The sequence below is a fragment of the Cicer arietinum genome, chromosome 4 (genome assembly GCF_000331145.2).
Source record: "Cicer arietinum cultivar CDC Frontier isolate Library 1 chromosome 4, Cicar.CDCFrontier_v2.0, whole genome shotgun sequence".
Taxonomy (NCBI): Eukaryota; Viridiplantae; Streptophyta; class Magnoliopsida; order Fabales; family Fabaceae; genus Cicer; species Cicer arietinum.
The window spans coordinates 24,270,821-24,285,882 of NC_021163.2; the positions used below are offsets into that span (position 1 = coordinate 24,270,821).

General features: G+C 33.7%; 3 protein-coding genes across 7 annotated transcripts in view; 1 reads left to right on the forward strand and 2 right to left on the reverse strand.

Moving 5' to 3' along the window:
- Nucleotides 1–2,050: 2,050 nt before the first annotated feature.
- On the forward strand, nucleotides 2,051–6,439 carry LOC101515525 (uncharacterized). The gene is made up of 5 exons (XM_004493970.4): nucleotides 2,051–2,324; nucleotides 3,649–3,911; nucleotides 4,002–4,213; nucleotides 4,601–4,868; nucleotides 5,837–6,439. Exons 1-5 carry the CDS (start codon nucleotides 2,231–2,233, stop codon nucleotides 6,128–6,130), a joined length of 1,131 nt encoding a protein of 376 aa, XP_004494027.1. The 5' UTR covers nucleotides 2,051–2,230; the 3' UTR covers nucleotides 6,131–6,439.
- A 921-nt stretch (nucleotides 6,440–7,360) lies between these two features.
- Nucleotides 7,361–8,447, reverse strand: LOC101488276 (germin-like protein subfamily 3 member 2). Its single transcript, XM_004493971.4, has one exon. It carries the CDS (start codon nucleotides 8,420–8,422, stop codon nucleotides 7,742–7,744), a length of 681 nt encoding a protein of 226 aa, XP_004494028.1. The 5' UTR covers nucleotides 8,423–8,447; the 3' UTR covers nucleotides 7,361–7,741.
- Nucleotides 8,448–11,336: 2,889 nt separating this feature from the next.
- LOC101488606 (F-box/LRR-repeat protein At1g67190-like) overlaps nucleotides 11,337–15,062 on the reverse strand; it is a 4,911-nt gene continuing 1,185 nt past the window's right edge. The window contains exons 3-4 of one of the 5 annotated variants that reach the window (XM_073366972.1): nucleotides 13,889–15,035; nucleotides 11,337–12,577 (exon numbers count right to left, since the gene is read on the reverse strand). In XM_073366972.1, coding sequence (XP_073223073.1) covers nucleotides 13,919–15,035 — 1,117 coding nt within the window. In that variant the 3' untranslated portion in view covers nucleotides 11,337–12,577; nucleotides 13,889–13,918. Of the gene's footprint in view, nucleotides 12,581–12,615; nucleotides 13,120–13,641 lie in introns of those variants that run through there. The other 4 variants (XM_073366973.1, XM_073366974.1, XM_073366971.1 and 1 more) reach the window with 4 other exon arrangements.

The following is a 15,062-nucleotide window of genomic DNA, read 5'->3' on the forward strand; positions in this document are numbered from 1 at the left end:
TGAAAAAATTTCTACGAGGCTTTATCTGGGAGACAACTCGTAAGGCTCACTTGATCAGTTGAGAGGTTTGTTGTATGCCTAAGGAGAATGGTGGTATAGGCATCAAACGAACTCAGTTAATGAATGATGCCTTTCTTTGTAAAATACTTTGGAATTTGTTGACTAATTCTAATGACTTATGGTGTCAAGTTCTCTTGAATAAGTATGACATATATCAAAACTTGGTGGAGAATATGATTTGCAAGTCGAATGATTCTCTGTTATGGAGATTTTTAGCAAAGATTTGGGACGAATTTCAACAGAATATTACTTGGAAGCTTAGGGATGGAAGATCCATATTTGGCTTGATTTTTTGATCCCAATTGAGCAACCTCTTTTCTTCAATTTGTTGCAAACTGATTTAATTTTAGATACTGCTTTTATCATTAAAGATGTTGTAAACAGGGAAGGGAAATGTAACATTGATCTGCTTCAAAATTGATTCACTATCGATATGGTTAATCACATTATTTCTATTCCTCCTCCTCTTCTTGAAGATGGTGAAAACAAGTTGGATTGAGGTGATAATAGATTTAGTGAGTTTTCTTTAAGCAATGCTTATAAATACATTTTTCCAACTTAAACTATTACTGCTAGTGAAACCAACTGGAAAATTATCTGGAAGTGAAAAGTCCCTCATCGGATCCAGACTTTCATTTGCCTTATGTCACATGAGAGATCTTTGACAAATCATACATGACACAAATGGAACTCAACAATCTTTGTTGAGTGCAACTCGTGTACCGACACTGAAGAATCTATGATTTATGTGTTGAGGGATTGTCCATATGCGACACAAGTATAGATTAGACTTGTTCCTACTAAAAAAATTACTAATTTTTACTCTTTTTCTTACAGGGATTGTATATCTTACAATCCTAGAGATAATATTGCAAAGTATCAGAGAACTCAGTGACAGTCCATCCTTTTGATATCGTGTTTGTTTTTGTGGAAATGGAGGAATAAAGCAATTTTTGAAGAAGGGTTTCAACGACCTAATGATCCAACTCAAACAATCACGCATCTTGTGAAAGAGAAATATACATCTTTTGAGACTAGAGATTCTGCATGTCCGCTGGAGCCGACCAGATAGCAATTAGATCAAACTTAATTGTGATGGTACTTACAAGAGTTCTACATCCATTGTTGGATGTGGAGGTCTTTTTCAGGATTCTTCTAAAATTTGGATTAGGGGGTATGCTCGTAAAATTGATATGTAAACTGCTGAGATATGGACAATGTTGCACGAGTTAGAGTTAGCTTGACAAAAGAAGATTACAAACCTAGTGGTCGAGAGTGACATCAAAGTCTTGATATATATGCTTTGTTAAGAGCAAATGGATTATCAAATTTTTCCAACCTTATTTCGTAGAATTAGAAAGATGACTCGGACTGACGTGAAGGAAATCGTTGTGCGGATTGACTTACCAATTATAGTCTTACATTAAACAACATTGAGTTCTTCGTTCTCTTAGCTCTCCAGTCGAATGAATTAAAGATCATCTTAATTAATGATAATTATGGGATCTTCTTCCCTAAGCTTATTAAAATTGTTTATTAATTATTTTTGTTATTTTTTCTCTGGTCTTTAAGCCCACTTTTATACCCAAAAAAAATAAAGCTTTCTACTTAGTGATTTTTAGTTTTCTCTTATGAAATTTTAAAAAACTACACTCACTTTTAGTTTGCAAAATTGAATTTGAGTTTTCAATTTTCACTTTTAGATTTCAATTCTCAATTGATATCAGTTTTTATCACTCTCTTCTTTATTTTGTCACACTATGAATTCATCAAATATAAAAAAATATTGACCCGTAAAAATAATAAAAAATGAAAAATAATATTAAATTTAATTATTTGAAAATAATTCAAAATAGTAAAAAATTATAAATAAGAAATGAATCTGAAATGTATGGTTTAAACTAATTTTTACTATTATTAAAAAAAAGAAAAACATACATGAGCCTGGTTTTTTAAAGTTAGGAACATTCAAAGTATTACACAAATATGGAAAAATGGCAACAAAAACGACAAGACTTTTCTCCAATTATTAATTATAAGGAAGATAGAAGAATTGTAAATTTATTACTATAAGAAAAAGAAAAAAAGAAGGAAAAAGAAAGATCTCCGTGGTGTGGTCTACATAGTATAGTACTTTGTTCTTCTTTTCTACTTGTAGATCTGTCGCACAATGGCTACTGCTGGAGCTAACAGAAGAAAAATTTCTGCTGCATCAGCCCGTTCTCACACCAGAAGGACCAATAAAACCACTTCTTCTTCTTCAGGTACTCTTTTTTCTTCACCTAAGTTTCAATTTTTGCTATTCAAAGTTTAATGAATGGTTCGTCTCTTGTTTTATTCAGCTTTACAATTGAGGTCAAAATCTCACATATTTTGTTTAACAAAAATCAGGATGGATATAGAAAGATGTATAGATTATTTTGTTTGGATACATATATTGTATATGTATGTTGTTTGGAATTATGAAATTATTTTCCCTTTATGGAAAATTCTAATATGGATCATGGTCTGCCGTGGACTACTACTTGAAAAATATTTAAAACTCCAACAACCGTAGTGTTTTAGTGATAATCTTCTTTTCCATGACTGAAATAATGTTTCTCGTATTGAATCGACATCAATTAGGTTACTTTCTTATCCATAAAGACAAGAAGGATCATGAACTATTAATTCTGAATAGTATTGCCAATATTTGTTAGAATTTCCGATGATTTTTATGTACTGGTCCATGGGAAACTAAAAAAATATATTGAAGGAGGATTTTTGAGGGTTTTAATAATTTCTTCATATAATTTTCATGTTGTTTTAATACTCTAAAAATTCAAAATATCTTAATCATAGATATCCTCTCATCATTGGCTACAAAAGCACTATCTCAAATAAGGTGATCGGTTTCTCTCTATTTCCCTCCTCCCAAAGCCTTCTCATTGCCTCTCCTCCAACTACCAAACACAGCAAAACAAAAAAGTAAAATAAAGTCAAATTGTTTTTATATAAGTTATAAGCTGTTTTCATAAGCTATTCTAAAGAACTTATAGAAATAAGTTGAAAACAACTTACGGATATGTCATAAGCTCTCCCAAACAGTTTTAGAAGTGCTTACCTCAATAGATAAATTCAAATAAGCCTATCCAAACAAACTCTTATATTTTATTGTTTAATCATTAGTAAGCTAAAGTTCAGGGACAGCCAAGGTCAGGTTTGCAAAAACCGAACTTAAGCCTTTCAAGTGAAATCCTTAATCAATTCCTATTGACCTCTTAGTATGAGGTTTAAAGCTAGTTTTACCTGTGTTTAGCATAAGGTAATCGTTAAGCTATATTTTTTGGTTTTAAGTTTTAACTCTCTAGTTCTCAGGAGAAATGAGTTTTGGTAATCTGGAGTTTGGCCAAAATGTAAATAAAATCTGGTCAACGATTGTTTTAGTTAAGGTTTGAACTTGGTGCTCCTGATCGATTCATCAAGGTTGAAAGATTCGAATTCCATGCACCTGAGAGTGATTTTGATATTGACTTATGGACTACAAACCACAATTTATGTTTTACAATTTTATTTATCTGTTTTTAATATGGCATTGCAAACTCTCAGGAATACTTAGAACAACACTTGCAGTGTTGTTTATTGGGTTTCTAGCATGGGCTTATCAAGTTACTCAGCCTCCTCCTCCCAAGATATGTGGCTCTCCTGATGGACCACCTATAACAGCACCAAGAATACAACTAAGAGATGGAAGACATTTGGCATACAAAGAGCACGGTGTTCCAAAAGACGAAGCGAAGTATAAAATCATCTCTGTTCATGGTTTTACCAGTTGCAGGCATGACGCTGTGGTTGCCGACACCCTATCGCCTGTAATTTTTTAAATAACATTTTCTGTCTATTATAGCATTCTCACATTTCTTTGTGGTTTATAATGTTATATTTAATGTGAGCTTTTGCAGGACGTCGTTAAGGAATTGGGGGTCTACTTTGTATCTTTTGACAGACCTGGTTATGGAGAAAGTGACCCTGATCCAAAGCGTACGTTAAAGAGCATTGCCTTGGATATAGAAGAACTTGCTGATAAGCTGGAATTAGGGTCCAAATTCTACGTGGTTGGTGTTTCCATGGGTGGACAAATTGTTTGGAACTGCCTGAAGTACATACCTCACAGGTATGATTTAGGGTTTGGTCAGATTGACTTATTTGAGCTTATCTACTGACACAAGAACCTATGAGTCTATCAAGAGATCTTATAGAAACAACTTATGACATGTTCATAAATTGTTTTCATCTTCGATACATAAGCACTCTAGATAACTCATAGCTTATATGAATATAATTTGACTTTATTTTTTCTTTTGTTGCATAAATAACTTATAAATAAACACTTATATGATAAGCGCTTATGCTATAAGTGCTCAATTAAGTTGTTTACAAACAAAACATTATGCAGCTTATTTGCACTACTATTGCTTCTTCAACATTTTAATGGTGTGAGATACAGTTGTTGACCTGTCTGCATTTTTTCTCAGTAATAAAACTTTTTCATTGTTAACAGGCTGGCAGGTGCAGCGCTCTTAGCCCCAGTCGTTAACTACTGGTGGCCTGATCTTCCTGCAAATTTAACTGCCGACGCCTTTAACGAAATGAAATTACAAGACCAATGGGCACTTCGTGTTGCTCACTATACGCCATGGCTAACGTACTGGTGGAACACTCAAAGATGGTTCCCGATTTGTAGTGCAGTTGCTCGTAGTCCGGATATCCTTTCAAAACAAGACAAAGTGCTTGCAATTAAGTTCTTGGAACATAAAGTGAACTATGCGGTAAGTATCAAGGTTTTTTATATCACAAAATTGTTTTTTTTTTCTTGGATGCAATACATGGAGTAATTTAGCTGATCATTTGTATTGGTTAAATTGATGTTTGATTTTGAATTTTGTTGGTGATTGTTTTGGCGAATATCAGAACTTACATCGGCTGCACAAGCTACTTATTTTGAAAATTATTAGACCAATGCTGCTTTGACTTGGTTAGCTCGGCATAGCAAGTGAATCATTCTTCATAGTGTGTCTTGTATTTATCGATTTTTGCTCCACATTCATGGATAACTGCCTGAAGTTTAGGCTTTCATGGAGTTGTTTCCAAATTTGTGATGAATATTTAAGTGAGAAATTGAATTTTAAAGGCTCTATTGAAATTAGGGATGTGGAAGTTAAAAAAATATATGTATGTTACATTTTTAATGAAACACAACAGTTATTTTGTTAAAACACAACACAATAGCATCATTTGATTCATAATTCCATATAGCTTATCCCACATAGTGGGAAAAGACTTTTGTTGTTTTAGGTTCTGGTTGAAGAAAGACAAAATTGGTCCTTGTGTGCACTATTTGAATTCGATAGTGCTTGGTTAGCATCAGGGTTGTAGTTTATATATTTTGAATTCATTGATCTAGGGTCCTAGATACGCCACTGATCAACATGTCCTTTTGGTAATTGATGTTACAGTTTTCGGGTAAATCCAAAGTAGTTGATCTGTTACAACTGAGAAGTGGTTGATCAATCGAACCCTCAAATTTTGGATTGGCCTCAATTTAATTGAGTATAATATTATGCTGTAGTTTTTTCTTCAACTAAATACTTTCTCTTTCTCATGAATCATGATTTTTAAAGTTATGTCTTGTTTCAAATTTTCAATAGGAATATTGACACTGAACTCTTCTAAAACACCAATTTCTAATATCAATCTCATTGGAGTTTTTTTTAACCATTTTATGTGGTTTCCACAGGCACAGGTAAGACAGCAAGGTGAATATGAAAGTGTCCACCGCGACTTAAATATTGCATTTGGAAGCTGGGAACATACTCCTTTGGATCTTCAAAATCCATTTCCAAACAATGAAGGTTCTGTTCATGTTTGGCAAGGAGATGATGATTTGTTGGTTCCGGTTACAGTACAACGATACATTGCACAAAACCTTTCGTGGATTCACTATCATGAACTTCCAGGTTCTGGCCACCTCTTCCCCCACATCGATGGTGTGAGTGAGACTATCATTAAGACACTTTTAGGTGTGAAATAGGCTTCTGTATTTGTCATTGGCTATTGCGGTCAGCTTCGGCATATTTATCTCTGTTATGGAGAATTCAAATTGAAGATCACAATTCATATGATAAACTTTGGGCAACAATGACTGTTGGATCGATGAGTCCAGTTACTTCTTGATAATTTAATACGCGGATTGTTCCTTTGTTTTAAAATTCATCAGAAGCTGGGATATTTTGTTTTTGTAAAATGAATTTGGTGATAGATAATAACTTCTACACACATGAATGCATTTGGTGGAGGATGGTTTGTCTAGATATACAATCTTATAAATTTCTTGTGCTTACTTACTAAAGTGTGAATTGCCTACGTAAAATATTAAGAAATAAGTTATTGTCATGTTCTAAATTGAACTGCTATCCATAGCAAACATGATTGTATTCTTTACTTGTTCAATAGGTGCTGCTGTTGGTAAGTTGGATATATAGATTTGGGTTTCTTAAAAAAAACGGCTCCAAAGTTTTTTAATAAACAAATAATAGTAAATTAGTGGTTATGAAACGTTCCCGATTTAAACTTGTAACCTCTTTTTTAAAATTCAATCGGTATCTCTTAACTCACATATTGGGTTGAACTACCTGCACTAGACGCATAAACTGGTTTCTCATAAACTCGTAGATTTTTATTTGATGCTGCATATGATGTCTTTTACTTGCTTTATGAATTCATCCTCCCAACACCTTTTTCAAATTTCTTAATTGGCAAGGTCTTATGATTGTTACATAAAAAGTTGTGTTTTTTTAATGAAAAATATTGTTAGTATAGTTAGTATTATATTGGGTGTAAGAATTGAAATTTCTCTCTTTTCATCACACCATTTTTTAACTCCTACGCTCTATCTAATTTCTTTTACTTGTAGTTATTATGGCAAATTATACTCCCTTTTTTTCATGCTCACACAGAGAAAAGTATCAATAATTTTTTTGAGTTCTATCATTAAAAAAACTTATCTTTATCAAAATAGACTAAAACATAATACACTTACTTCTCCTAACCAATGTGTAATGTAGTTTAAGTTTTTATTAGAAAATTGATTGATTTTATCTAGTTATAACTATGATGGGGAGAGGAAAAGGAATTATTTGATGGTTCAAAGTATCAGCAATGACACAGCGACAACCACATAGACTGCAGGAGCTACAAATCAATAACAAAGACACATGTATCATATAGGACACTGATATTGGGATGTAAATAATACAGATGATTAAATAAAACTATATATATTGATGTTGTGTCAATGTATTGGCATGTAAATAATACAGATGATTAAATAAAACTACATATTTTGATGTCGTGTCAAACATTGACACGCACAGGCACGTGTCAAATATTCGGCACACCTTCAATTTAGGTGTGGGTGCTAGATAGAGTGAGAGATGGAAAAACAGGGAGAAGGGTTGAAAACTCCCAAAACAATTAAAGTAGCAAAAGATAACATTACTTAAACAAAACATATGACTCAAACTCTGAAATTGAAATGTAATGATACAACATGACTACAATTCTAAATTGATGTCCGCAACTGCAATTGCAGCCGAATGCATAATTGCAACCGCAATTTAGAACGACATCTTTAACTACTAATCTAAGTAGCTTGTTTGGAACCTAATTTTCTGTTCATGGTTCCAATCTGTTTAGAACTCAAACCAAAAGCCTTCTTCAAAAGCTCCTCATTAATTCCAGAACCAAACACAGCAGAAGGTATCTTCTGCAAACCAGGGTTTTGACTATTAAAACTACCAAACAAAGTAACAACTTCATCACCAACATTCATCATAAAATGCACAAGTCCTCTAGGAAACACCATAACCTCACCTTCTTCAAGTCTTCTAGCAAAAACTCTATTCTCTGAATCAACAAAACCAGAATAAACTCTCCCTTTAATCACATGAACAAGTTCAGTTGCTCTTGGATGAAAATGTGGTGGATTGATTCCTCCAATTAAAATATCTGTTCTTGCAAATGACATGCCTAGTGTGTTGAGTCCTGGAAAATTTGAAGGGTTTGCAGGTATGACTGATAAGCCTGATTCTGAGAAGTTTCCTGCAGATTTCATGGTGGAGAAAATGAAGTCATTGGTGGTAACTTGTGAGGCGTTTTTGCATGGGAGGAGAATGTTGTTATGATGATGTGTTTTGATGGAAGAAGATGTTGGGTTTGGTATGCAGAAGTCTTGAAGTGGATCAGGGTCAGAGGCTAATGTGATTGATGAGGTGAGGGAGAAAATTATAGGAAGCAAAAGACAAAGGTTGTTTTTTGAAAACATTTTTGTGTTAGAATTATGTGTGAGTTTGAGGTTGTTTATATAGAAATGAAAATAGATAGAGTAAATAATAATTCTAGTTTTAGGTAAAGATTCAATTTAATATGTATTTTTCTTTTTTCTATGAGTTATTTCCATGGAATGAAATATTTGAGATGTTGAACACTAAATTTAGATATTTTTTTTAGCGAAAATTCAAACTCGAATTCACTATATTGTAAAAATTTATTCTCTTCTCTTAAATTGAACTTTGTTGATGTTTAATCTGTCTTTGTACGGTCCATCAAAATTATAAAATAAGGACAAAGATCTATGTTATTTATTACGGAGAAAAACATTCAAGAAAATACAAGATTTAGTTGTTAGCATTTTTTAAGTTTTTATTTTTATTATAAGAAACATATGGGTATAACTAATTTTTAAAGAAAAACACACTTTCATCTTTGACAAAAATAATCAAGTAAATTTTTAACGAGACAATTGGATATGTTGAGTATTTTTAGGCTCTTGAATGATTACACGGTATATGTAATATGATATACAAAAGCTTTATTGCAAGATGTTAGGCACATATTCTGTAATTAATGCTTGGAAACTATGATTCTATGAAACAAAGGTCCTACTAATTGTCAACTTTTGTTAGAAAAGTACATGAATTGCTATATTATAAAATTATAGAAACCTTATTTAAATGAATTAACGGTGATTAAATCATAAGGTAGTACACGCGTTGTATAAAACGGTGCTGACATTGATCATGAATATTAAAAAATGATTAATTAAGAATGTGTATTTTGATTTAAGATTTAAGAGGGAATTACACCGTGCGGGCACGACCACTAACACTAAGGTGTGGTGATGTTGGTTCATTAGAAAACCACTCATTTGGTTTCATTAGATGGCCATGTAATGCATATCTCATTGCTTTGCTTGTTTTGGAAGGAAAGCATGCGAATGCTCGGAATGATGAATTTTAATCAACGCATTGCTGACGTGGTCATAATTGTCAGCGATATATGAGGTGTTCGTCGTGGTCTTGTTGGAATAGTGTGATTCACACTCTAAGATGTGTAAGCTCTATTTAGTTCAAATGGATGAGAATAATTTTAGTGGAGAGAAATAGAGGTGAAATTGACTCAACATATTTTACTCTCTTTTCCTAAAAATTCAAAAATCAAATAACTAATTTTTTGGGTAGAACAAAGAATTAAAATTTAATTAAAAATATTTTGATAAAAAATATTATATTTAATAATTTTTTAAAAAATAATAAAGGATGTTATTTTTTGAGAAAACAAAAATTTATATTTAAAGACGTAATTGGATGAAAGAATTATTTGTGTGAATCATTATAGTTCAATCATACTACTTTATTTTTCAAATTCATTTTGTCTAATTAGAGTTTCATTTTAATTGTCTGATTTGAGTTGTGCACAATTATTAAAAAATGATCAGTTTTGTTGATTTCAATGATAAAATAAGTTTTATTTACTCCAATAACCTTATTAATTACAGTTAGTTGATAATTATGATGAATTGAGATACAATAAATACATATATATTAGTAAAAAAAAAGTAATTAATATTAGATTGATATTATAAAATGACAAATAATTTGTGACAAATAAAAACGATGAAAGAGTATATTAATACCTTCAATCTCGTCTGCTCTATCGATTGACTTTTTTCATGTACAAAGATAACATCACTAGCTCTATCTATAAGCTATGCTAGTCAATCAACTATCACGAAAATAGAAGGTATTGGCATTAGTCATTGTTGTTTCATATTATACGTAGGAACAACAACTGATTGGATGGACCATCATGATTTCTAATTTTCTACTCATCATCCTTAATATATAATATATGCATCCTCTAGTCATCCATACTTAAAGCCCTTACCCACAATAGTGCATGTTCAATTAAACGTATCTTATCTCAATATGCTCATGCAACAAATTAAGAAATAAACTACATTTTTCAACCTGAAACAATCCAACAAGTTTGTATTGACATTATGCAACACAATCATAAAAGTCATTTCTTTGAGATTCCTAAAAGACTGAACTAGCTCTAATGCCACTAATGTAACACCCCTATCCAAAGACCCTTTCTAGCATTGCGAAGAAATATGAACTACTAGATGAACTGAATGTTCTCATCGCGTAAGTCTAATTAAATTTTACTTTGAACCATTGAAAAGGAATTTAAGGCAATGACACAGTGAACTTACCCTTTTTAAGTAACTTAATCCCTCCTTTCTACATATATAAATCCCTACAATATGCTATGTCCATCTCACTCCTTGAGAACATGCCTTGATACTAACAGTAATGCACCAAAGAATCATTGCATTCCATTTTGCAAATGTCCAAACTTTGATGAATGCAGTAAAATAAGCTAATTGTTGAAATAGCTTTTAAGTTGAGCAACAACTACAATAAAAACGAGAAATTAATCATATATTGGCCTGAACTCCTTTAAGTAGCCTTAGTTTCTCCTCTGAAACATGTATGTTAAATTCCCACAAGAAGTTGGTAGTTAACCATCCTCCTTGTAAAATAACCGTTATAGCGCTATAGCATAACATATTTTGAATAAATCATTATTGCTCCGCAGTAGGCTATTTAGTATAAAGTATTGGCAAATAGCTAATATTGTGACGCTATAGCACTATAGCACATAGTAACAAAATTCGCTCCTCCCCCTACGAACTGCAAATTGGTACATGAGTACTGGTTCGTGGTACTTTTGCAAATTAGTTCGCAACAATTCCCCCACTGATTCGTTGAAACCTACAAACCGGGACAAGTGACTGAAAGATGGAAGGAAAAGGAGGAGGATAAAATACATGCAGCAATGAGCAATTTTGGAGGTATGATGTAATTGATGGGAGAAGGAGAAACTTCATAACATTAAAAATTAAAAAGGTTTCAGGAAGTTGGTACAACTGTCTTTGTCTCGTTTTTCCACAACCCGTAATTGACAACACTGCTCCCCTACTCTTTCCTAATCAAATTAAACTAAAATCTTCCTTTAGTGGTAGGGGAGTTACGCACTTGCAAGCAAGGGTAGCTTCAAATAAGAGAGACTTCGAGGATGCAAAACCTTTTCACATTCTAAAGATAAAACCAGGAATAGAACTACCAAATCCCTAAAAGCAGGTGTTTGACAGGCAAAAAGTAAATATCCATTACATAGTTTGATTGAGTAAAATTGTAGTCTTCTACTCCTCATTCAAGATCAAACTCCGTCAAGTACATTCTTGGTCTTGAAGTTGCTCAGTCCTCCAAGAGCATATCTCTTTGCCAACGCAGGTACTGTCTTGACCTCATCAATGACAATGGTCATCTCAGTTCTATGCCCATCCGCACTCCCTCAGATCCATCCATCAAGATGACAGTGCACCTTACATTGACGTTCCTTCATACGAAAAACTTATTGGGAGACTGTTTTATCTCAACACCACTAGGACTGACATCACATTTGTGGTTCAACAACTAAGCCAATTCTTGAGCCATCGTACTCAAGTTCATCACCAAGCAGATTTCTACGTGTTTTGTTACTTTAAGTGCTCTCCTGGTCGGGGTTTGTTTTTTCCCCGCGACCCTGATCTGCATATTTTTGGGCTTCAGATGCTGATTGGGCTGGCTATCTTGATCCTTGTCGATCTACCAATGGTATGTGCTTCTTTCTTGGTAATTCTCTTGTCTCTTGGCATACAAAGAAGCAAAATACAATATCTTGTTCTTTTGGTGAAGCTGAATACTGAACTCTTGCTTCTGCAACTTGTGAGATCCAATGATATTTCTATACTTGTTAGCTGACCTGTATGTGACTTGCTCCCATGCTTCTGTGCTTTATTGTGACAACCAGTGTTCTTTCATATTGCAGCTAACCATGTCTTCCATGAGCACAGTGAACACTTATAAATGCCACATTGTGCCTCAAAGTTCAAGCTAGTGCCCTATGCCTTCTACCTATTTCTCTATGGAGCAACTTGCTGACCTCTTTACTAAGTCCTTCTTTCCTGAGCCTTTCACCGTCTTAGCATCCAAGTTGGGCATGGTAGACATCTACCTCTAAGTAGTTAATCCAAGATGGCGGTGAGCCAAGCCCACAAGTGGGATAGCACGTTCTGGGATAGGCGGGATAACTGCTATTTTTTGGACAAATTACATGAATAATACTATATAACCATATATTTAATGTAAAATCTACAAATGACTCAAACTTTGAAACATTCATAATTCATAATAAAAATCCAGAAGTTTTACTCTTAGTCAAATCGTACATTGAAATACCAACAAAAGTCAAGAACATAAAGATGATGCGTATTGAAATCTTTAACATAGAGTATTAAATAACTAAATATTAAAACTCATATGTATGTTCTATCATAGTAATCAAAGATAAGCATCATCTTCATTAGCATATTCTTCCTCCTCTTCTTCCTAGGTGCAAGTAAAAACAACAAAATAGAGAAGGAAAAAATAACAGCGGGATCTCGCTGGGATTAACTATGCCAGGATAGAGGGATCTCGTCAGGATCTTGTTTCACACTGTCGCGGGCCACACCATTACGGTCAGGCACTGCACTGCACCGGGACAGCGGGATCTCGCCGAGAAACGTTGGGATTAACTACCTAGATCTACCTAGCTCCACCTTGTGGAGGATGTTGGAGAATTCCAGCTCACCTACACCATATTCAGCTTGCAAGTTCACTAACAACTCAGATGATTGGTTACAATGCAGTTAGATGTAGTTAGTGTTAGTTATTAGTTTTTTACTCCCAAAAGCTACACTAGACTACTTTTCTTTCCCATGTACTTAACGTGATTCTTGTTTCCTTTTGTATAAATACTTTAATGTACTTTATTCTCAATTAGATCATTCGATAACGATGATTTCATCTTCCAATATTTACTCTGCAAAGTTTACTAAGAAAAGTAAAAATCATTTAACGTATGCTTTTAGTTTTTGTAAGCGTATAAAAGAAAAGCATCATTAATTATATCTTGATCTCTTAAAAGAACCAAAGTATTGGGACAAAAATAAAAAACTTATACGACCAAATATTAGGAACGGAGGAAGTACTTCAAAGGCTGAAACTACATGTTCCGGAAAGAAAAAAAACAGGTTATAAAATTCAGATTATCCCGAAGGGATACAAAAAGAAAACATATATGTTCAAGCATGTAAAGTTAAAAGATCTAGAGTAAAAATAATTACTAGAATTGGGATTAGGGAATTAGTAAAGTGAGGCAGTACCGCAGCAAAAAGCAAACGAAAAACCATGAATTGATATGGCTTAAGATCTAAGGGTAGAAGTAGAAATAAAGATATAGAAACCAAAATTTTCTCTTTTACACAGAATCTGTCACTTTACAATTACTCAACTCTTGTGATTCACAATTGAGGAAATGGGCAACAATGAACAAAGAAACACATGCAATATAGAAGTACCTTCTTGTTGTATGATGAGTGAAGAAATCACTACTCATATTCAAACTCTACCTTTACATCTGTATATTTTCTTCCAATTTGAATGATGAATTCAGTAAATTTTGCAAATATTTGGCACTCTTCATGTGTTTTGACCTCTGAAACAAAACCATAAATGACCAATTTTTTAAGGTTGGGACATCTTTCCAAAATCCCACCAACCCATATTGCAAAAAGATCGTTGATCGAAGTCCATCCAAGTTCTAACACCGCCACATTCACCAGAAGAGACAAACCTTGCAAGCCATAATTAAGTACACCGTCTCTTAAATCATAACTTAAGGAGAGGTGAATCAATTGAGGAAAACAAACAGAAATCGTTTCCAAGTCCACAACTTCATCATCGTCATCAAAAACAACCCCCCACAGCCGAAGTCTACATAACTTCGTCGCTTTTGAGATCATATGATAAAACTTCGGCCACATAATCGTGAAGTTGCTCACGTCTACAATCTCAAGATTCTCTGTATTCTCGCCAATATCAAGATGGATGACACTCACATCATCAACCTTCAAAACCTTCAAAGTACCCTTGCCAATCAACTCAAAAACCTCAAAGGTACAATCTTTAAGATGTAAATGCTCGAGCAAATCCGCCTCTAATACAAATTTATCCAAACCAAATGACTCAACAGAGAACTCCTTCAAAGAAAAACTACTAAGCTCCATGGAAGCCTGTGAATCCGACATCGCAATTTCCGGACTAACCATAGACAATGTCTCAAGCCTTGGACAAGCAGTAAGTAAAAGACTCAAATCCAACGCTGAAATACTAACAAAACTTAACGAAAGCGACTTCAAACAAGGAAACTTCTGATAACTCGGTTCCACACCCGTAATACAATTACGAGCCAATGCCAACACTTCCAACTTCTGCCTACCACATTTCTCAATAATGTTAAAAACCGGTGACGTCCTCACATTAAAATGCAACCGGCGCAACGAATCCCTAGTATACATAAGCCAAGCAATAACCGGCGCAGCTGAGAATTCATGAACATCATCCATAGAAATCATTAAACACTGCAATGCCTTAGTTTGAAAAATTGTTTGAGTAATTAGTATTTCCAACCTAGTAGGTGTTAATTCATGATAAATCGACCAATCACGTGAGTCGAACGAAAGAGAGTGGAGG

What these genes read in the sequence shown, in the direction of transcription:
- LOC101515525 (XM_004493970.4), top strand. Translation starts at nt 2,231, where the DNA reads ATGGCTACTGCTGGAGCTAACAGAAGAAAAATTTCTGCTGCATCAGCC. An exon ending in CTGAAGTACATACCTCACAG is followed by an intron (nt 4,214 to 4,600) that starts GTATGATTTAGG and finishes CATTGTTAACAG; the next exon opens with GCTGGCAGGTGCAGCGCTCT. An exon ending in AACATAAAGTGAACTATGCG is followed by an intron (nt 4,869 to 5,836) that starts GTAAGTATCAAG and finishes TGGTTTCCACAG; the next exon opens with GCACAGGTAAGACAGCAAGG.
- LOC101488276 (XM_004493971.4), bottom strand. Translation starts at nt 8,422, where the DNA reads ATGTTTTCAAAAAACAACCTTTGTCTTTTGCTTCCTATAATTTTCTCC.